We start from the raw sequence: 21,875 nt of genomic DNA on the forward strand, positions 1-21,875 counted from the left end.
CAAGGGGCGGAGGGAAGGAGGTACGCGCATGCGCGCTCGCCGTTAGGGAAGCGCGAGCGCCGTCGCTTTACAAAGGTTGCCCGCGCTTGCTTTGGGTTTGAGGGACGGTTGAGAGAGGGGAGCGGCTGGGTGCTGAGGAAAGAATTAAAAGCCCTGCAGAGAGAATCATGGGACTCGTGAAAACACAAATTAATCAATTAATCAAAAATAGAATAGAATAGAATAGAATAGAATAGAATAGAATAGAATAGAATAGAATAGAATAGAAAGAGTTCAGTGTGACTGTAGTTGACTCAGGGGAAGTCGCAGTGCGAAAAGAACACCACTGAAAATGAAACTTTTTTCCTCTAATGACCTCATAGTGATGATATAACTTTTCAAGGCATTTATTTGCACTTCGTCCTATGCACAATAAGGCTGAACAGAGTTACATTTGAATAAAAGGCTGAAAATTACAAGAGTATGCTCATTAGTTTGTGGTGAAAAGGCCATTGAAAAGCGCTTAGAATCTGGAAAGGTGACCATAAGGGAATTTTTCAGAGCTAATAAGAGTGCCCACATCTCTGAAACTTTTAGCTGGCTTGCATTGAAAGTTCATTATATGGCCAGTTTGTTGGAAGGGGTTACTGGTTTTGTTTTATTCTCTTATCCGCATGTATTTTGTGTTCTCATGTTGTATTTTTATGTTCTGAACCACCCTGTGATCTTCAGGTGAAGGGTGGCATATAAATTTAATTAATGATGATGATGAAACATAATAACAAAATGGTACACCATGCCAATATTCTGTTGGGTTTCCCAACACACAGGTCAGTATTGCAACTACAAAAAGGCAGGTTTTCAGCTGGTCCCTTAGCTGGTTGATGCATTGATGGTAGCAGCCTTTCCTTTCTGGAGGCGGTTGCCAGGCAACAGCTCCTTCCCAGGTCCACGGAGGAAAGGGAGCAGGGCTGAGCGGGTGGAACTTATCCAGCCCATGTTAGAACTTCAGCATGCAGCAGCTTTATAATATCCCTGCACGTGTCGATCTGGTGCCTATAGTTGCATTTCAAATTATTTCCATCCACCTACCTCATGGGTGCCGCTATGTGCATCATGCCTAGGTGTGTGTATATCTTGGGCCTCTTATAACACAGATGGAAACACGGCTATTTCTGTTCAAATGTGACTTGGGGACCTTTCTTACTATACGTCTTCAGCACTCCCTTCCCCTGTAAATCGTTGTCCAGCCTATTGAGACTTAGGTCGCCTGCACAAGAAATGCACCACTCTGTTCCGTACAGCACCTAGCATATTGTTTTACATGCACGTTAGACCAAAAGTAGTCTTGGCTAGCCGACCTAACCGGAAGAGTCCGCGACCAGAAGGAGGAGGAGTATCAGGAAGAGTGGATTAAATTTAATGATTACTTAGTTAAATATGTTAAATTAACTGAAAACAGCTTGCAGATACTTACCCGTAATTGGTTTAGGATTTTATTTATGTTAAGTGATGAATTAATATGTTTAATTTCATAATGTGAAGATCTAAGGATGTTAATGTTTAAGTTAAATTTTATAAGAACTGTGATTTGGAAAACCGCTAAAAGGATATGCAATGAAATTCAACCAAAGGGAAGCGAGGAAGTCACTTAACAATGTTAATAATTTTCAATAAGGCTATGATTTATGTTTGTTTGTCTTATGTGTTCGTTCGTTTGTTTGTTTGTTTATAATGTTGTGAAAACCAATAAAAAAATTTGGGGTGGGGGGAAAGTAGTCTTGGCAATATGCAATTGCTGGATTCTGTTCAGTCATGAGTTTGCTAAGGGGAGAGAATGATACTGAGGAAAGACAGCCAACGGGCATAGGGCAACTGTCGAAACTGGATACAAGTTAAAACCCTATTCGTTAACCTCTTTGGATCACATAAGCCTAACATGGCTCTGTTGGAGTAAAATAAGATTCTGCCACTCTGATCATTTTAGAAGACGCTGAAGGACAAGAACGTGACAAATCAATGATTTGACAGCCTTCCAGTATTTACTCAGCTTTTTCTTCTGAAGTTACTGTACATCTCCAATCAATGTCTCTTTTATATGCGACTAAGACATGTTCTCTCAGGAGAGAAAAGCAAAGTGTTCCAGGTAATTGCATCTTAACAGCAGAAGAACATTATACTTAATGTTTGTGGATACTGGTTGAGGCAGGAGTTACCAAGTAACTGTTGCACATATTTTCATATGTGACAACAAAAGGGAATAATATTTTTCATGGAACATCTCAACAAAGGTTATAGGAAATATAGGGTAAAAATAAATAAGCTGTAACTATTGGCATTTATATAACACTTTGTGGGAGCAATTCTGTGCACAAGAATCTGGTGTAAAGCAAGCTGGTGTAAATTAAGCTAGCATAAAGTTACACCAGATCCAAATGCTATTCAGCAGTAGAGCTGCTGTTCTGCCTAAGCCTGGCAAAGGGAAAACAAGCCTTTAAAAATGTTGTGTGTTGGGTTGCTAGGTCACATGACCAAGCTGAGTGGGGAATCAGTCAGCTGAGCCAGAGATCTACTGCAGCCTAAGCTCCTCCTTCTGGTGGATCTTGCTTTAGGATTGTCCTCTATGCATATGAAATGTGTTAGGATTTTTGTCTCATTTAGTCCCACAACAACCATGTGAAGTACTGGTAGTTTATGTTGGCTGTGAGATAGTTTGATAATTAGCCAAAAGGCACTCACTGAACTTTATAACAAAAGCTGCAACAGGAAATCCTGATTTGGACTGTATCCATGGTATAGCAGTATATTAGTAATAATAATGCCATGGTGTATGTATGTGTAAGCCTTTCCCCTGTGCTGTTGCCCCTGTCCAAATCAATATTGTCTGTTTCCTCCTCTGTGACTAACATCAGTTACAGTGGCCAATGTAGACTGGAGCCTCATCATAAGGGAAGGCTATTGCCTAAAATGATGATTTTCAAAGGATTCTATTTACTTACTAACATTGTTATATATGCCAAGTACTTCCTCTGTGTATTTTTCAGCCACGGGCACATTCTTACGGCTTTCTGACTGCTTGAATACTAAGAAGTATATCAGATTGCAGCACAGAGCAGAAAACTGAATTAAAGGGTAATGTAATTTTAATTTTCATGCATTCTGACTAATCTGTTGCAATTAAGGGCATAATTAAAATCTAATTATATAAAATTTATTCCTATACTTTAAATGCTTTATTTTTCACTGTACCATTTTGGAGTGCCATATTAGTATTCCAAGCATTTGTGCTTCTAATTCTTTTCATACAATTACTTCGGTAAAATGAAACCTATGTGTTACATTCAAACAGTTGTTCATATAAAAGCCTGAAGTACATGGTGTAGTCTAGCAGCCATATTTTCCAGAAGTAATGAAGGTACATATATCTAAGTAATGACTCTTAATTTCAGGGTTGTGGGTTGAAGCCCCATGTAGGGCAAAAGATTCCTACATTGCAAAGGGTTGGACTTGATTATCCTTTCCTTCCCTCCCAACTCTTCAATTCTATGATTCTATACTAGGAATTTCTATGATCTCTTTTAGTTTTAGCAATGCTAGAGCCTTAGAAACTCCAAGACCATTTACTAGTATCATAAAAAGGTAAAGGGACCCCTGGCCATTAGGTCCAGTCTGACCGACTCTGGGGTTGCGGCGCTCATCTCGCTTTATTGACCGAGGGAGCCGGCGTACAGCTTCTGGGTCATGTGGCCAGCATGACTATGCCGCTTCTGGCGAACCAGAGCAGCGCACGGAAACGCCGTTTACCTTCCCGCCAGAGCTGTACCTATTTATCTACTTGCACTTTGACGTGCTTTCAAACTGCTAGGTTGGCAGGAGCAGGGACTGAGCAACGGGAGCTCACCCTGTTGTGGGGATTCAAACCGCCGACATTCTGATCAGTAAGTCCTAGGCTCTGTGATTTAACCCACAGTGCCACCTGCGTTTGCTGTAATTTAGCAGTGTCAATGCAGGCAGTGGGATCTGCCCTATATCTTCTGCTGTGAAGACAGATGCAAATCATTCATTTAGATTCTCTGCAATCTCTTTATCATCTTTTAGCACAGCTTTCACTCTCTTGCCATCCCATGGAATGCAAAGTACCAGCCTCCAGCTGCTCCAGCCTCTTCATTTCCTTGGCATTTTTTAAAGGAACTGTAAGGGTGGGGGCAGTTGAAAGGGCACACACTAGGCAGGTGCCAAACTGGTTTCAGGGGCATATCTAACATGTAGGCTTTGTCTGATGTATGCTCATGGCTTCATCTCTCTCAACTGCTACATATAGCAGTTATTTTCTATTGCTATTTTATTCCCCTCTGACCACCCATAATTAATTTCTTTTCATTTGCTTTGTGTTAGCCCTCTCTTCTCAAAGCCGTGTTCTCATTTATTGATTTTGCGGGCCTATTATCTTTATAAAGAAAGACTACACAATGTAAAAGTGACAACATTAAGATTAGGGTGTTTTTTTTAAATACCTACCTATGTATCTTGAACATGCAGTGGGTTATCAAGATAGAAGTGTAATTGTACATTTTTTTTTCTTTGCCAACCATCCTTCCAAATTAGCTGACTTAAAAGTAAACTATATGCTGTAATTTGCTGGGAAGGAAATGAAATGGGTAGTCTGACTTTTATTCCATTTAGTTTTGATAAGCATGGCAATGTAGTCCCAGGTGATTGAAAAATAATTATCCAATTTCTGGCTGCACGCTCAGAGCAATACTCAGGTTTTCAGTGTTCATACTGGCAATTTAGTTGCCAAAGGATTTTGCCGTTTATGATTTAATTAAAGATCTCTAAGCTGTACTCTGTTCTCATTTATATTGGTACAGAACATCTGGGCAGTGGAAGTTCTCAGTGCATAAAGCGGCATCAGTAAAAGTGAACTAAAGCAAAAATTCAGAGAACTTAAAGCAGTATGTTTTGAATTATGGGGGCTGCATGATCTTGCGCTGCAGCAAAGATGGCCTCCACTGTGCCGCTGCTTGTACCCGTGCAAGCTAGCTAGTACTTTGACAGCTCACCAGCCTAAGTCTGGGCTATAAAACAATTTGCATTCATGTTGCTACCCTTAACAGCAACAGTTAACAGACAGGTAAAGGCACTGAGCAGTTCTCAGGATGCTGATGACTTTTTTGAAGTATGGCATCCATTTCTAACTTTCTCAAATGAAAACAATATGGTCTGGCATCCACCACATACACATGGCTGGCTATTGAACAATGCACTCCATTGTTGAAACCATCTTGTCCTACTTGAGTGTGTGCAATTTGTTACTGTGTTGGAGGGATTTAATTTTGTAGCATGTATTTACTGAAACACCTTTAAAACTAACACCCCCCTACAGATTGGTGGATTGGGCTGGTCTCAAGTAACATACTCCGGAGTTCACTTCTGAACCAAATTCCATTTTGGAGGATGAGTAGTAGCCTAGCACAGGATGTATCTGTGTGTAGTAAATGCTTTTTAAAGATTCTAGTTGCATGTGTTTTTTTAAAGGAAAGGACTTCTTCACCTTTATTAGTTGTTCAAAGGAGGGAATTTCCCGCAGGTGTAGCATGTCCTCTATTTTGTCTGGCTTCTTGACACAAAATTCACATAAAGCCAAAGCACTGTGATGCACACTTCCCTGGAGCAAGCCAGCTGCAAACTTAATAGAGTGAATGTGCATGCAATAATGCCTAGATAGACCTCAGATGGCTGTGATTTTGATTTAAGTTCTTTTTTTCCTGCTCCAATATTGTTTGCAAATAATATGGAAATGCTAAACCTGTGCTATATTTCAGTTTAGTTTCACTATATCCCATTATTAGTTTCAAACACCAAAGTGTGCCTATGATTACAGCCCTGATTCTAGATAACAGCATGAGGCTTAGTTTGGCATGTGGTTTAATTTGCGCCAGGGTTTAGCTCAATGCTGTTTTTCAGAGACAAACTTTGGCCCGCATATGTGAAGTGAAAATACAGTGAGTCTGAGGATAACACACACTTCCACACTTCCTAACAGAGACCCAGAGTGGTAGAGTTGGAAGGGGCCATACAGTCCAACCTCCCACAATGCAGGAATCTGAGTTAAAGTATATGGTCACCATTGAGGAACAATTCATTCAAGCATGTCTAGCCGTATTAGGGCATGAACTCCAGCGATAGAATATCATTTACAAACCGGGTGGCCATGAAGACAATCTACAAATCCTGTGACTCTGAAAGATGCCCATCATTTAATCGCAATCGCATGCAGATCAACAAGCAGCCAAGTTAAGCTTCTCTGCTTGACCAGCTGCACCAAAGGAAGGCGGGGGGGGGGGGAGAGAAAACTTTATGGGCCTGAGATAATGACTTTTAGATACATTTGAGCTCAGAGTATGCTCATTAGTTTGTGGTGAAAAGGCCATTGAAAAGCGCTTAGAATCTGGAAAGGTGACCATAAGGGAATTTTTCAGAGCTAATAAGAGTGCCCACATCTCTGAAACTTTTAGCTGGCTTGCATTGAAAGTTCATTATATGGCCAGTTTGTTGGAAGGGGTTACTGGTTTTGTTTTATTCTCTTATCCGCATGTATTTTGTGTTCTCATGTTGTATTTTTATGTTCTGAACCACCCTGTGATCTTCAGGTGAAGGGTGGCATATAAATTTAATTAATGATGATGATGAAACATAATAACAAAATGGTACACCATGCCAATATTCTGTTGGGTTTCCCAACACACAGGTCAGTATTGCAACTACAAAAAGGCAGGTTTTCAGCTGGTCCCTTAGCTGGTTGATGCATTTGTAGTTGCAATACTGACCTGTTTAATTTCATAATGTGAAGATCTAAGGATGTTAATGTTTAAGTTAAATTTTATAAGAACTGTGATTTGGAAAACCGCTAAAAGGATATGCAATGAAATTCAACCAAAGGGAAGCGAGGAAGTCACTTAACAATGTTAATAATTTTCAATAAGGCTATGATTTATGTTTGTTTGTCTTATGTGTTCGTTCGTTTGTTTGTTTGTTTATAATGTTGTGAAAACCAATAAAAAAATTTGGGGTGGGGGGAAAGTAGTCTTGGCAATATGCAATTGCTGGATTCTGTTCAGTCATGAGTTTGCTAAGGGGAGAGAATGATACTGAGGAAAGACAGCCAACGGGCATAGGGCAACTGTCGAAACTGGATACAAGTTAAAACCCTATTCGTTAACCTCTTTGGATCACATAAGCCTAACATGGCTCTGTTGGAGTAAAATAAGATTCTGCCACTCTGATCATTTTAGAAGACGCTGAAGGACAAGAACGTGACAAATCAATGATTTGACAGCCTTCCAGTATTTACTCAGCTTTTTCTTCTGAAGTTACTGTACATCTCCAATCAATGTCTCTTTTATATGCGACTAAGACATGTTCTCTCAGGAGAGAAAAGCAAAGTGTTCCAGGTAATTGCATCTTAACAGCAGAAGAACATTATACTTAATGTTTGTGGATACTGGTTGAGGCAGGAGTTACCAAGTAACTGTTGCACATATTTTCATATGTGACAACAAAAGGGAATAATATTTTTCATGGAACATCTCAACAAAGGTTATAGGAAATATAGGGTAAAAATAAATAAGCTGTAACTATTGGCATTTATATAACACTTTGTGGGAGCAATTCTGTGCACAAGAATCTGGTGTAAAGCAAGCTGGTGTAAATTAAGCTAGCATAAAGTTACACCAGATCCAAATGCTATTCAGCAGTAGAGCTGCTGTTCTGCCTAAGCCTGGCAAAGGGAAAACAAGCCTTTAAAAATGTTGTGTGTTGGGTTGCTAGGTCACATGACCAAGCTGAGTGGGGAATCAGTCAGCTGAGCCAGAGATCTACTGCAGCCTAAGCTCCTCCTTCTGGTGGATCTTGCTTTAGGATTGTCCTCTATGCATATGAAATGTGTTAGGATTTTTGTCTCATTTAGTCCCACAACAACCATGTGAAGTACTGGTAGTTTATGTTGGCTGTGAGATAGTTTGATAATTAGCCAAAAGGCACTCACTGAACTTTATAACAAAAGCTGCAACAGGAAATCCTGATTTGGACTGTATCCATGGTATAGCAGTATATTAGTAATAATAATGCCATGGTGTATGTATGTGTAAGCCTTTCCCCTGTGCTGTTGCCCCTGTCCAAATCAATATTGTCTGTTTCCTCCTCTGTGACTAACATCAGTTACAGTGGCCAATGTAGACTGGAGCCTCATCATAAGGGAAGGCTATTGCCTAAAATGATGATTTTCAAAGGATTCTATTTACTTACTAACATTGTTATATATGCCAAGTACTTCCTCTGTGTATTTTTCAGCCACGGGCACATTCTTACGGCTTTCTGACTGCTTGAATACTAAGAAGTATATCAGATTGCAGCACAGAGCAGAAAACTGAATTAAAGGGTAATGTAATTTTAATTTTCATGCATTCTGACTAATCTGTTGCAATTAAGGGCATAATTAAAATCTAATTATATAAAATTTATTCCTATACTTTAAATGCTTTATTTTTCACTGTACCATTTTGGAGTGCCATATTAGTATTCCAAGCATTTGTGCTTCTAATTCTTTTCATACAATTACTTCGGTAAAATGAAACCTATGTGTTACATTCAAACAGTTGTTCATATAAAAGCCTGAAGTACATGGTGTAGTCTAGCAGCCATATTTTCCAGAAGTAATGAAGGTACATATATCTAAGTAATGACTCTTAATTTCAGGGTTGTGGGTTGAAGCCCCATGTAGGGCAAAAGATTCCTACATTGCAAAGGGTTGGACTTGATTATCCTTTCCTTCCCTCCCAACTCTTCAATTCTATGATTCTATACTAGGAATTTCTATGATCTCTTTTAGTTTTAGCAATGCTAGAGCCTTAGAAACTCCAAGACCATTTACTAGTATCATAAAAAGGTAAAGGGACCCCTGGCCATTAGGTCCAGTCTGACCGACTCTGGGGTTGCGGCGCTCATCTCGCTTTATTGACCGAGGGAGCCGGCGTACAGCTTCTGGGTCATGTGGCCAGCATGACTATGCCGCTTCTGGCGAACCAGAGCAGCGCACGGAAACGCCGTTTACCTTCCCGCCAGAGCAGTACCTATTTATCTACTTGCACTTTGACGTGCTTTCAAACTGCTAGGTTGGCAGGAGCAGGGACTGAGCAACGGGAGCTCACCCTGTTGTGGGGATTCAAACCGCCGACATTCTGATCAGTAAGTCCTAGGCTCTGTGATTTAACCCACAGTGCCACCTGCGTTTGCTGTAATTTAGCAGTGTCAATGCAGGCAGTGGGATCTGCCCTATATCTTCTGCTGTGAAGACAGATGCAAATCATTCATTTAGATTCTCTGCAATCTCTTTATCATCTTTTAGCACAGCTTTCACTCTCTTGCCATCCCATGGAATGCAAAGTACCAGCCTCCAGCTGCTCCAGCCTCTTCATTTCCTTGGCATTTTTTAAAGGAACTGTAAGGGTGGGGGCAGTTGAAAGGGCACACACTAGGCAGGTGCCAAACTGGTTTCAGGGGCATATCTAACATGTAGGCTTTGTCTGATGTATGCTCATGGCTTCATCTCTCTCAACTGCTACATATAGCAGTTATTTTCTATTGCTATTTTATTCCCCTCTGACCACCCATAATTAATTTCTTTTCATTTGCTTTGTGTTAGCCCTCTCTTCTCAAAGCCGTGTTCTCATTTATTGATTTTGCGGGCCTATTATCTTTATAAAGAAAGACTACACAATGTAAAAGTGACAACATTAAGATTAGGGTGTTTTTTTTAAATACCTACCTATGTATCTTGAACATGCAGTGGGTTATCAAGATAGAAGTGTAATTGTACATTTTTTTTTCTTTGCCAACCATCCTTCCAAATTAGCTGACTTAAAAGTAAACTATATGCTGTAATTTGCTGGGAAGGAAATGAAATGGGTAGTCTGACTTTTATTCCATTTAGTTTTGATAAGCATGGCAATGTAGTCCCAGGTGATTGAAAAATAATTATCCAATTTCTGGCTGCACGCTCAGAGCAATACTCAGGTTTTCAGTGTTCATACTGGCAATTTAGTTGCCAAAGGATTTTGCCGTTTATGATTTAATTAAAGATCTCTAAGCTGTACTCTGTTCTCATTTATATTGGTACAGAACATCTGGGCAGTGGAAGTTCTCAGTGCATAAAGCGGCATCAGTAAAAGTGAACTAAAGCAAAAATTCAGAGAACTTAAAGCAGTATGTTTTGAATTATGGGGGCTGCATGATCTTGCGCTGCAGCAAAGATGGCCTCCACTGTGCCGCTGCTTGTACCCGTGCAAGCTAGCTAGTACTTTGACAGCTCACCAGCCTAAGTCTGGGCTATAAAACAATTTGCATTCATGTTGCTACCCTTAACAGCAACAGTTAACAGACAGGTAAAGGCACTGAGCAGTTCTCAGGATGCTGATGACTTTTTTGAAGTATGGCATCCATTTCTAACTTTCTCAAATGAAAACAATATGGTCTGGCATCCACCACATACACATGGCTGGCTATTGAACAATGCACTCCATTGTTGAAACCATCTTGTCCTACTTGAGTGTGTGCAATTTGTTACTGTGTTGGAGGGATTTAATTTTGTAGCATGTATTTACTGAAACACCTTTAAAACTAACACCCCCCTACAGATTGGTGGATTGGGCTGGTCTCAAGTAACATACTCCGGAGTTCACTTCTGAACCAAATTCCATTTTGGAGGATGAGTAGTAGCCTAGCACAGGATGTATCTGTGTGTAGTAAATGCTTTTTAAAGATTCTAGTTGCATGTGTTTTTTTAAAGGAAAGGACTTCTTCACCTTTATTAGTTGTTCAAAGGAGGGAATTTCCCGCAGGTGTAGCATGTCCTCTATTTTGTCTGGCTTCTTGACACAAAATTCACATAAAGCCAAAGCACTGTGATGCACACTTCCCTGGAGCAAGCCAGCTGCAAACTTAATAGAGTGAATGTGCATGCAATAATGCCTAGATAGACCTCAGATGGCTGTGATTTTGATTTAAGTTCTTTTTTTCCTGCTCCAATATTGTTTGCAAATAATATGGAAATGCTAAACCTGTGCTATATTTCAGTTTAGTTTCACTATATCCCATTATTAGTTTCAAACACCAAAGTGTGCCTATGATTACAGCCCTGATTCTAGATAACAGCATGAGGCTTAGTTTGGCATGTGGTTTAATTTGCGCCAGGGTTTAGCTCAATGCTGTTTTTCAGAGACAAACTTTGGCCCGCATATGTGAAGTGAAAATACAGTGAGTCTGAGGATAACACACACTTCCACACTTCCTAACAGAGACCCAGAGTGGTAGAGTTGGAAGGGGCCATACAGTCCAACCTCCCACAATGCAGGAATCTGAGTTAAAGTATATGGTCACCATTGAGGAACAATTCATTCAAGCATGTCTAGCCGTATTAGGGCATGAACTCCAGCGATAGAATATCATTTACAAACCGGGTGGCCATGAAGACAATCTACAAATCCTGTGACTCTGAAAGATGCCCATCATTTAATCGCAATCGCATGCAGATCAACAAGCAGCCAAGTTAAGCTTCTCTGCTTGACCAGCTGCACCAAAGGAAGGCGGGGGGGGGGGAGAGAAAACTTTATGGGCCTGAGATAATGACTTTTAGATACATTTGAGCTCAGCGCGTCTTCAACTCTGTACAGTACTTAAGTAACGATTGTAGTGGGACCGTTTCTAAGGCACTGACTGAAATAGTTGCAGCTTTCCCCTGGGCATTATCCATCGAAGTTGCCAAAAGCAGGAGAGGAAGGAAAAAGGGGGAGCTGCCTCAGGAACAGCTTCCTGTAGCGAAGAGAGGGCTGCCTCTGACATTTCATTTCCTCCCTGCGCCAGGGAGCAGCCCAAACTGAGTCTTACTACTGCTCGGCAACGCCACTTTCGAGGAGGGGGGACTCCTGGTGGGCGTGGCGAGGCCAAGCCTCCTGCAGGCGAAGAGCTGCATCTAGGGCTCGTTCTAGCCCGGATTCGAAGGGGTGCTTCCCCCTTTTACTTCTCACCCCCCCCCCACGACATACACACCCCGAGGAAAGGGTTAGGCACGCGTCCCCGCCCGGGACTGCGAGAGAAACAGCTACGTGCTTTGTAGCCTGTGGCGAATGTCTTTCCTGACTGGTTCCTGTGGGAGGTCCCGCCCCGCCCCACACTTCCCGGGGGTGTGGAGGGAGCGCAGGAGGCAGGGAAAAGGGGGCGCGCCCCCTTCGCCCAGCGCGCCACGGGCTTTCGCGAGCAGCCTCGCAACTGCGACAAAACGACCCTGCTTGGAAAGCGGACCGGAGCCCCCGACGGCCGCCGCTCGGATGGAAACTTAAGCAGGGAGGGCGGAAGCCCCGGACTCGGCCGAGAGCGAGCGAGGCGCCGCGTCGGCGTCATGCTATGGAGAGCAGGGGTCCCGCGGTGCTGGGCTTGCTAGCTTCCTTCGGCGAGCGCCCGGCGGCTGAGGAGATCGCCTCGGCTGCGCCATGGCGAGCGGCGGGCAGCGCGGAGGCGGGAGGCGGCGGCGGCAGCGGCAGCAGCGCCGTCGAGCGGGACTGCGCGGGGGAGAAGAAGGAGCTTCCCGAGGAGGCGCTTCTGGAGTTGCGCCGCCGCCGCGGGCGCTCGCTCTCCCTGCCCGCCAGCCCGACGCTGGCGGCCGCGCGGCTCTTCCCGCGGGGCCGCCTCGAGGGGGACAGTGACGGCGACCAGGACGACGACGAGGACGGAGCGGGGGCGTCGGCGTCGGGGGGCGGCAGCGGCAACTGCTGCACCAAGTGCAAGAAGCGGGTGCAGTTCGCCGACTCGCTGGGCTTGTGCCTGGCCAGCGTGAAGCACTTCAGCGCCGCCGAGGAGCCGCAGGTGCCGCCCGCCGTCCTGTCCCGCCTGCAGAGCTTCCCCATGCGCCAGAAGGACTTCGAGGAGTTCAGCGCCGCCCTGGCGGGCCTGGGCGCTTGCGCCGCGCCGGCCTTGCGCCCGCTGCACTTGCCTCAGGCGCTCCAGTTGGCGCCGCCGCCGCCGCCCGACGGGCCCGGGCGGCTTCAGGGCCAGCGCGTGTGCCTGGAGGAGGCGACGGGCACGGCTCTGGCCGGGGCCCCCACAGACGTGCGCGGCGTGGTGAGGGTGCTCAGCTGCCCGGGCCCCAAAGAAGTGACGGTGCGCTACACGTTCAACGAGTGGCTCTCCTTCTTGGACACCCCCGCGGCGCCGCTGCCTCCGCCGCCCGCGGACCCCCCGGAGCCCTGCAGCCCCGTCGAGCGCTACCAGTTCACCCTGTGCCTCCCGCCCGGTCTGCAAGAGGGCACGGCCGTGCATTTCGCCATCTGCTACCGCAGCCAGCAGGGCGAGTACTGGGATAACAACGGCGGGGCCAATTACACCCTTAGCAGCCCGGAACAATCCGCGCCTCCCTTTTATTGACACCGACCAGGCGCCCGTCAGCTTGCCTTCCTCGGTTGCCAGAGAACCTCGGAGCAAGGAGCCAGCTGTGCTTTGCCTCGCACCGCGTGCTTTACAGCCTTCCGAGCCCCGCGACCTCCAGGAACTGCCATCGCCTTGCCTTTGTGCCTTCCACCCCAATCCTTTGGAAAGCGGATCGGGGTGGCCAACCGTGCCTTTGCACTTACCTTAGCCTCGCTGCAGCCAGCCTAGTTCAAGTTGGAGCAAAGGAGAAACCTTGTACGGCATCAAGTGAGAAGGAAATGTGGAAATCAGGGCCTGACAATGGGAGAGAGAAGGACAAAGCAGCAACCTGAATGTTACCTGCTTTCTGCTCCAGGCAAACACTGATATGACCTGGTGTCTATAACTGGGGGAGTGACTGATGCTGTGAAACATCCCTTTTTGTGGGGGGAAGTATGCCCCTCTGGAGCTAGAGAGTGGAGTTTGCTGCTCTGGAAGCTTGCAAGAGGTGTGGTGGGGGGTGGGGGACCATTTCTGACCTGTGCCTTCCATTATTCCTGTACAGGAAATGACTTGTGAAAGCCAAGAAGGATGCAATTGAATTACAGAAGTCTCTCTGAGAACCAAGCAAACAGAGCTGTTCAAAATACACATGCACGGCTGAGTACTTCCCTGTTATAACTTGAATACCGAGCCTTTTCTTTACACTAATAAACTAGAGGCACTTTGTCTTCCACCAAAGGGATAATGTGCTCTTATTTCTGTAACACAGATGGGGAAGGACCTTTTGGCAGAAATCTTAACAGATATTGGCCAAGGGCTTGATGAAGAGGAGTTGTGGTTTTTTTTGGTCTGTTTTTGAAAAAGGGAACTTTTGTGGCTACTTGTTTGTTGTTTTTGTTTGCACTGGTGATTTAGTCTTGGTTCCAGTCACATAGCATGTTAAGAAATTATCACTTAAAGCATATCATCACATGTGGGCTTTCAAGGTCTAAGAAGGTGTGAAATGTCTGTCTACTAGAAAATCCACACTGGGATGTAATAGCCCTTTAGGAAAGGTGTTTAGAGTTCTGTGACCAAATGAAAATGAACTTGCTGTAGCTGTGTAGAAGAGGGAATTTCGGCAGGTTTGGGTTTTCCTGCTGAAATTCATCCTTCTCTACAACTATTGGAAGTTCTGGAGCCCCGCCTTCCTTTGCATCCAATCCCGTTTATGTTTGCTCCCTGCTTCTGGCTGGATTGTAGCTGCTGCCAACACACAGAATTAAGCTTTTTGCAAACTGTGGACACACACTTCAGGGTTTTGCAAAAGTTGATGCATGCATGTGGTAGCGGCAGCTGCATGTATCTAGTTGGTAGTGAGGAAGGCAAGCAGGATTAAATAATAATAATCCTTAGCTGGACTATTGCATAGCTGTTGTGTGGATCGTCATCCTTGGTGTGTGCCGATTGACTACTAGGTGCTTTAAAATGTAAACCCATTCAGTATTCCTGAAGCTTCTCTTGAGATGACATACCTGTGGCAGTAGCTGCTGAGAGAGCAAGCAATTTTCTTGTGTGATCCACTTCCTCTGGATGTCCCATCTCTGTAACTTGGTTGAGTCCTTTGAAGGGCCTCTTACTTTGAAACTTAATGCACTTTTACAACCCTAAATGGTTAAAAAAAAAAACAATCACAAAAGCTAGCTGCAGCCTTGCTACAACTCAGGCTGTGAAGTGTTTAGTAGGAGCAATCATTCTGGGAAATTAGCTGCTAAAACAGGAACAACTTGATGACCACTTAATTGGTGTCTTTGGGACTACTATTAACTAAAGTGGCTGCTGAATAGCACCTTTAGAAGCCTGTCTAGCAGTCAAATTGTATTAAGGTCTCCTCTCCAGTCATGATAAAATGGTCTAATGACCAAAAGTGACAATTAATTGAATTGCCTTTCAAGGGCAAACTCATTTCTCAGCATGCTCTTTCTTACAGTATTCACTTTCTAAAACTTGGAATGGTAGGCTCTTTCCTGCCTGGGATTTGGGGAAAATATTGCTGGCACCACTTCCGATTTTTGTACTTTTCTTCACCCTTCACAAGGGTGTCAACCTTAGCCTTCTTTTCTCAAGTAAGGTGACTCAGTAGGTCAGTAGTATGAAACATCTGCCATGTTGAGGGATCCTGTATGGGTTTGTATGAATGCAATAGACTGGCATACCCTCCAAGGTGAAGGGAGATGTGAGCAGGGGTAAGCTTTGCAGAGCCATGTTTGGGTTTATATATGCCTCACTTTGTCCAGTTGCAGCACTGTGCAACCACAACTTATATAATGAAGCATCACCTTAAAGGTTGCTTTAGGAATGTATCTCTAGGAGATTAAGGGGCACTTAGCATTGTAATGAACGTGTGGGGTTTGTGGTGTGCACACATCAGTCTAAAGGTCTCGCCCAGGCATGGTTCCCAAGTGCCACACATGCAGCGTGTTCTCAGAAGCTTGTCCCTATTTACGTTATATTTCCACGGCACTGCTCTGCCCTGTTGTGTATGTAGCAGTTGAGAATTCCTTAGCTCAGTGGTACGCAATTGGTGACCTGTGGACCCCCAAGAGGTCCACTTAACCCACCCAGGGTGTGGTTTGTGGCACCACTCACATAACTAAACCTATCACAGAGGTATCAAAATTTTCAAAAGTAAGGGGTCCATGGCTTGTCTTTTGAAAAACAGGCAGTCCACAGTACTTAGTTGATTCAGAACCATTGCCATAACTGCTTCTTGGTGCACTAGCTATGCAGAACATAATCCTTCTGCACTTAATATAACATTACAAAATAATAATTTGGATTCTTGTTTGGAAATTTTATGATGTGTTTATAAAGTGTTAAATGGCTGCTCTTCCCCCTTCGTTTTTTAAACAGAGAAGCTGACTGTGACTCCTACTGTAACCTTGGACTCTGCAGTTGATAACTGTTGGGGACAAAAGTTAAAATGTAGTTGAAGCCTTCTTGTTGCAGGGCAGTGGGACAGAAGTGTAGGGTGTCTCTGTGTGCATGCCAAGAGCAACACTGACTTTCAGTGTACTTCGAAAAATCCTTCAGCTAGAGTAGCAGTTTTCTCAACATTTTGGAAGAACTTGTTCTGGTCACTTTTTGGAAAAAAATAAATACTATATTGCAGATGCAGAGAAACCCTGCGGGGTTTCTATTTTTCTTTTAAAACTAGTTTCCAAAATGTATTAAATTAAACGTAGCAATGAATAAGCAAGCACGAGTGCACAAATTCTCCTGAACACCACACGTTCCTTTTCCTTGGATAAAAAACTGATGCCATGCCAAAGAGCCCGCAGTGAGTCATAATGCGGTCAGCATAAACTTTGACGCTCCTACCACCTTAAGTGGTAAAGATGCTAGGTTGTGGGGGATGGGGGAAAATATATATTTTCCCATGGGATAATTTTTTTGTATACCTGAGAGCCAGTGGAAGACATAGGTGAGTGTTTTGGTTAGGAAATGTGATACCTTTTTTTTAAAAAAACCCCACAGGGCTTGAATAAGCACTTTTAGAAATGTAAATTTAGGTAGCCTTTGACTTCTTGCCAGCTCAGGTGACTTAGGGTGCCTCTTCCTCCGCCCCCCCCAGGTTTATTTCCATAAACTATTGGGGGGTGGGGAAGAAACTACCGGTAGTTCTTGCCTGAGATATTCAGAGGGAATGAACAGAGCTGTTAGCCAATATGTCAGAACTGCATACTGTCTTGAACAAGATCATTCTCAGCAAGCAAGGAGCAAATCTCTAGCATGCTATTCTGGCAAAAACTGGTAAGAACTGGTTTTGCACACTGTGGAGTTCCTCCTGTATTTGCTGTGAATAATCTTGTTGGAACAGCATTCAGAGGAGACCGAGTTCCCAGAGATATCTGGAATTGTGCACAGTATTCTAAATATGGATTGCATTCTGCGTGTAAATGATCACCCTCTCCTTCCAGAGGAATGTCAAATATGCTTCTGTTTTTAGTGCCTTTAGAGGAATATGGGGAAGGGTGAGTTGGGTGGGTGAGTTTTTTTGTTTCTGTTAGACGTGTTGGAGGAATTCTCTCGGATGCTTTAATAAGCAAGAATTGTAAACCTTGATGAATAAAAATGCCTTTTCCTGTGAGTTAACGAGGTTGCTTGTCTGCTACATACGACTACATCAATTTTTGTCTTCAGTGTAATCTTTCTTGTGTGTATATCTATCCCATAACTGCTGTACAAACATAACCAGATTGTAGAGGAGGAGAGGAGATTTTCAAGCGCCACAACCCTTTGTTCAATAAAGGCTTATTGGGTTGGCAGCCTTAGATGTTTCTTTTAAATGGGACTCAAATTAAGCAATGGTTTTGTTTGCTTTCATTTGCTTTTACCCAAGATGGTTGGTTCTTATTTTCTTAAGTTAGGACTTCGGTGTTAACAGATGTTGAGACATAGAATGAAATAATGTGACCAATAAACTTCTGCCCCTTCTCTATGCCTGAGTTTGCCAAATTTCCCAAACATACTGTCTAGTTCCTAAAAGTACATCTCAAGCTCTTTGACTCTTCTGAAATTTGGAGATTTTAAAGAAGTTAACTCTTAAATGCTTAGACTCATTTAATGTTTTCCTCTTTTTTGGCAGGTACAGTTCCAGATGTCTGCATTTTGAGTGCTAGCAGAGCTTACTCTCAACTTTGCTAGTGTGTACCAGGTCTGGAAACAATAAGAGATTCTGCAGCCATCTGGATTAAAATAAGAAAGAAAAGGAAAATGTGTATTAAACCAAAGCAAATATTGTATATTAAAACTTCAGTCTGGGTTCTAAAAGGTACTGCAGCTGGTTAAAATCTTATTTGAAGTAAGAGGCACCATATACCGTAAATTTCGCTCCAAAACACGCACTTTTTTGCTCCGAGAAAGTAAGGGAAAATGCCTGTGCGTGTTAAGGAGCGAATGCACGGATCAGAGCCATGGCTGCCATCAGTCAGGCAAAGCGGGAGCCACTTACACACTCTACGAGGCTCTCACTTTGCTTTCTTTAAAGCGACCTGGAGCCAGGAAGGAGGGAGGGAAGGAGAGCCATAGCAGCAAAGCCGGCAGCAGCCGCTTACACGGGAGGAGGGACAGACGCTAGCAAAGGTCTGCGCGCTCTCTAAACAGAGCAATGAGGCTGCAGAGAGACGGCAGGAAAGATAAAATTTAAGCAACCAGCAGCAAAATAAAACCAACCTCGAGCTCTGAGCCAGCGGAGTGAAAACCAGGAAGTAAAAAAAAAGGCTGGGGAGGGCATGAGGGAGAGGGGAAAACTTCGCAAATCCCCGCGTCTCAGCTGATCGGCTGGGATGGAGCAGCTTGTTTTCAGGCAGGATAGATTTGAGCATTGTCTGGGTCCTAGTGCCCCTACCCCTTTTTTGTGCTCCATTCTATTGCTGCTGGTGGCTGCTTATCATTCAGGCTGCAAGGAGGAGCACTTTTACACAGCTAATGGCAAATCCCCTGCAATTCAAGTCCTCCTCACTTGCTCAAATCTATTCCGCCTCAAAACAAGGAGCGGAAGGAAAAGGCTGCAAACTGTTAAATGGAAAAAAAACCCAGGCACAGGGCAAATACCTTAAGTATACCTTTAAAGCAACAGTGCTCTTTCCCTCCCTCCTCCCCGCGGAAAAGCTCCTTGTCCCTTGAGTTCTTTTCCTTCCCTCCCCACTTAAAATGTGGTTACAAAGCACGGATCCACATGGATCCTCAGGATTTTTGCATTGGGCTACCTCAAACTCACTGTCAGATCACATGTCTGTGGCCACAGCATGAACCATAAAAATCATACATCCACTGTTTCATTTAGAATATTTTTTCCTCGTTTTCCTCCTCTAAAAACTACATGCGTGTTATGGTCAGATGCGTGTTATAGAGCGAAAAATACGGTAAGTGTCTGTCCTGCAGATGTCCTGAAGCTAAAAGTGCCTTCAGGGAAGTGCCTTCATTTATCAAAAACAAAAGAAAATGCAAAAGTATAGAGACATGCCAGGCGTTTACCTAGAAACTATTAATGCTGTATTGACATTTTCTGTCATGGTATCATGTCTAAGTAGAGGTTAAGCTGAAAATGGTGATAGCAGTAGGAATGAAGAGGCAAGTAAAAAGCATTATAAATTAGCTTTAGTGTTCGCCTTTAGGTGCAGGGTTATTTCCATTTTAAACAACTAGATTGTTTATTTTACAGCGCTTAAGGTTGAGTGTAATTTGCCCATCAATTGTAATCTGATCTTGGCCATGTGTATGAAAGTGACAGGCAAAACTGCTGAATATAGTTAAGACTGTGTAAATCGACTTAGGGCTTTTTATGCGTTTCTGGTGTGGCTTTCTGTGCCGCTCGCCATTATCACAATGTCAGCAGCATATGGTGAGAAGGAAGAGAAATAAAAATGGATGCTAAACATCTTGGTTTGGGGTGGAACTTGGGATCTTCTGGCTTATACAGAATCTCCATCTGCCCAAGTAAGCATGTAGGAATGATGTTCAATTGATTGAAACCACTGATGGCACTACTCGTACAAGCAAACTATTGGTGGTTGCGTTTGGATATCAGCCTTCCAGGGCCGTCTTGTCCATAGGTGCTAGGGGTGCGGGGCATCTGGGTGCTGGGCTCTCAGGGGCGCCAGGCCGAGAAATCGAGTCCGGGGAAGAGCCCGCCCATCGGTCAGAGCGCTGTGGCGGGCTCTTCTGCTGTGGGTGGCTCTGTGCCACAAGTTCGGGGGCCAGCAAGGTGCTGAGGCGGCCGGCCGGCTCCGCCCTCCTGCATGCCTGGGACTGGGCAACCGGGGGGGGGGCACCAGGCAGCACCCCGGCACCGCATATGCTTAAGACAGTCCTGCAGCCTTCAATGAAGGCTTCTAGGATACCATTAACTTGCAGAACATCACTTTCTTCAGGTAAATCCATTCTGTCTGATGAACGGTAGGCGCTCACAATAATATACAGAGCTGGTTTTGTCACTCTTCCCTAAGCTCCCCTACGTGTGCCTGCCTGGAAACTGCAATTACGCTTGTCTGGAGGAGGTTCTGCGATGCCTGCTTTGTAGAGGAGTCATGTAACTTGTATGGTGGAACTGCTTAGGTGCAATAGTTAAGAAGCCTTTGTTTACTGTAATTCCTTTAGAAGCATGGCTAATTCTGTGTCACGAGATCCGTCCGGCTGAATGCTGGTAGCCACGCTGTAGGAACACAAGCCTCTGTAATTAGTATAGGTCTGTATGACACGAGACGAAACCTACTGAAGGCAGCTTGGTGGCCATGAATGCACACCAAGTGCAGTACACACCCAGGTTTACTCAGTCCTGGGTATTGTGCCAAGCACGGTTGGTGGATCAGAAATTCTTTCGAACATTCCCATAAATCTAGCAATTGTGGACATGGCCTATGAGGTTTAACCTGCTTTCTTAAAGGCTCTCCATGCCTTTTTTTGATTGGACTCTCAAGTGCATGGGAGCAATCTGGTGTCTACAGATGTAGCAGATGGTTAATCATGTTTGCTAGTAAAAAGCCTGGATGTTTTTGTAAGTTTCAGAAAATTGTTGTGTTCTTTTGACCTTTGAATTAGCAAATAGCCTAATTTTGGTGCCTGACATTTCAGCAGAGATTCGGACTCGATAAAGAGGCTGATAGGATCAGCAACATGTTTGAAGCAACTCCTTCCCTTCTCCCATCCCCTCGCCACTACCTTTGTACAGTGCTTATCAATTGATGAACAAACTGGAACATTTCTTGTTGCTGTAAACGGGGCTGGGGGGGATCTCTTCCTCATATGTCTATAAAGAAACCAAATTTCTGGTGTCAATTAGTATGAGGATCCAAGAGCTTGGGGAAGGAGAAGGAAGCATTGATTAAAAACAATGCACTTGAATGCTTTACTAAAGAGTAAAGGCTGAATGCGGTGCTACAGTCAAATTCGCTTCTAGTGGTTGTTTCATAATCTTGTGCAGCTTCTAGATCCCCAGCTGAAGTGAGAGCGCTACTTATAATGCATAACACACGCAGTATATTTTCACAAGGTCCAATGGTGTCCAATTTTTTTTAAAAAAGTTTATGGTCACGGAGTTCACAAGGTGACAACCAAATGGTTATTCTCACCATGCTTGTAACCTTCTCAGAAGCACAGGCTTAACTATTGGGAGGCATACTGTTAAGGCTGGATGTACCGTATTTTTCGCTCCATAAGGCGCACCTAGGTTTGGGAGGAGGAAAGCAAGAAAAAATTATTCTGAATCCCAGAAGCCAGAACAGCAAGAGGGATCTGGCTTCTGGGAAACTGTGTGGCTGTTTTGGCTTCTGGGATAACCGCATCAAGCCTCTTCAGGGCAGGGGCATGAAGGCTCCCCCTGCCTGAAGAGGCTGCATGCGGCTAAGGCAGAGGCCAGGACAGAAGCAGGAGAGGCGCTGCGCAAGGAGGGAGAA

General features: G+C 44.1%; 1 protein-coding gene and 2 long non-coding RNA genes across 5 annotated transcripts; all 3 read left to right on the forward strand.

Annotated features, from left to right (window-relative positions):
* The first annotated feature begins 40 nt into the window (after positions 1–40).
* On the forward strand, positions 41–5,492 carry LOC308593969. Of its 2 annotated transcripts, none has more exons than XR_014011164.1 (3): positions 41–75; positions 712–2,125; positions 3,024–3,158. It is a non-coding gene; the product is annotated as an uncharacterized lncRNA (long non-coding RNA). The 2 variants fall into 2 exon arrangements; XR_014011165.1 differs by adding an exon at positions 5,366–5,492 and having other exon boundaries at positions 55–2,125; positions 3,024–3,111.
* A 933-nt stretch (positions 5,493–6,425) lies between these two features.
* LOC308593244 lies at positions 6,426–21,368 on the forward strand. Of its 2 annotated transcripts, XR_014010877.1 has the most exons (5): positions 6,426–6,730; positions 7,275–7,433; positions 8,332–8,419; positions 18,068–18,302; positions 19,352–21,368. It is a non-coding gene; the product is annotated as an uncharacterized lncRNA (long non-coding RNA). The 2 variants fall into 2 exon arrangements; XR_014010878.1 differs by lacking the exon at positions 6,426–6,730 and having other exon boundaries at positions 6,817–7,433.
* On the forward strand, positions 11,898–17,747 carry PPP1R3G (protein phosphatase 1 regulatory subunit 3G). Its single transcript, XM_081205355.1, has one exon. It carries the CDS (start codon positions 12,439–12,441, stop codon positions 13,453–13,455), a length of 1,017 nt encoding a protein of 338 aa, XP_081061481.1. The 5' UTR covers positions 11,898–12,438; the 3' UTR covers positions 13,456–17,747.
* Positions 21,369–21,875: the final 507 nt, after the last annotated feature.

The sequence above is a fragment of the Podarcis bocagei genome (assembly GCF_964188305.1).
Source record: "Podarcis bocagei genome assembly, chromosome: 8".
NCBI classification, from domain to species: Eukaryota; Metazoa; Chordata; class Lepidosauria; order Squamata; family Lacertidae; genus Podarcis; species Podarcis bocagei.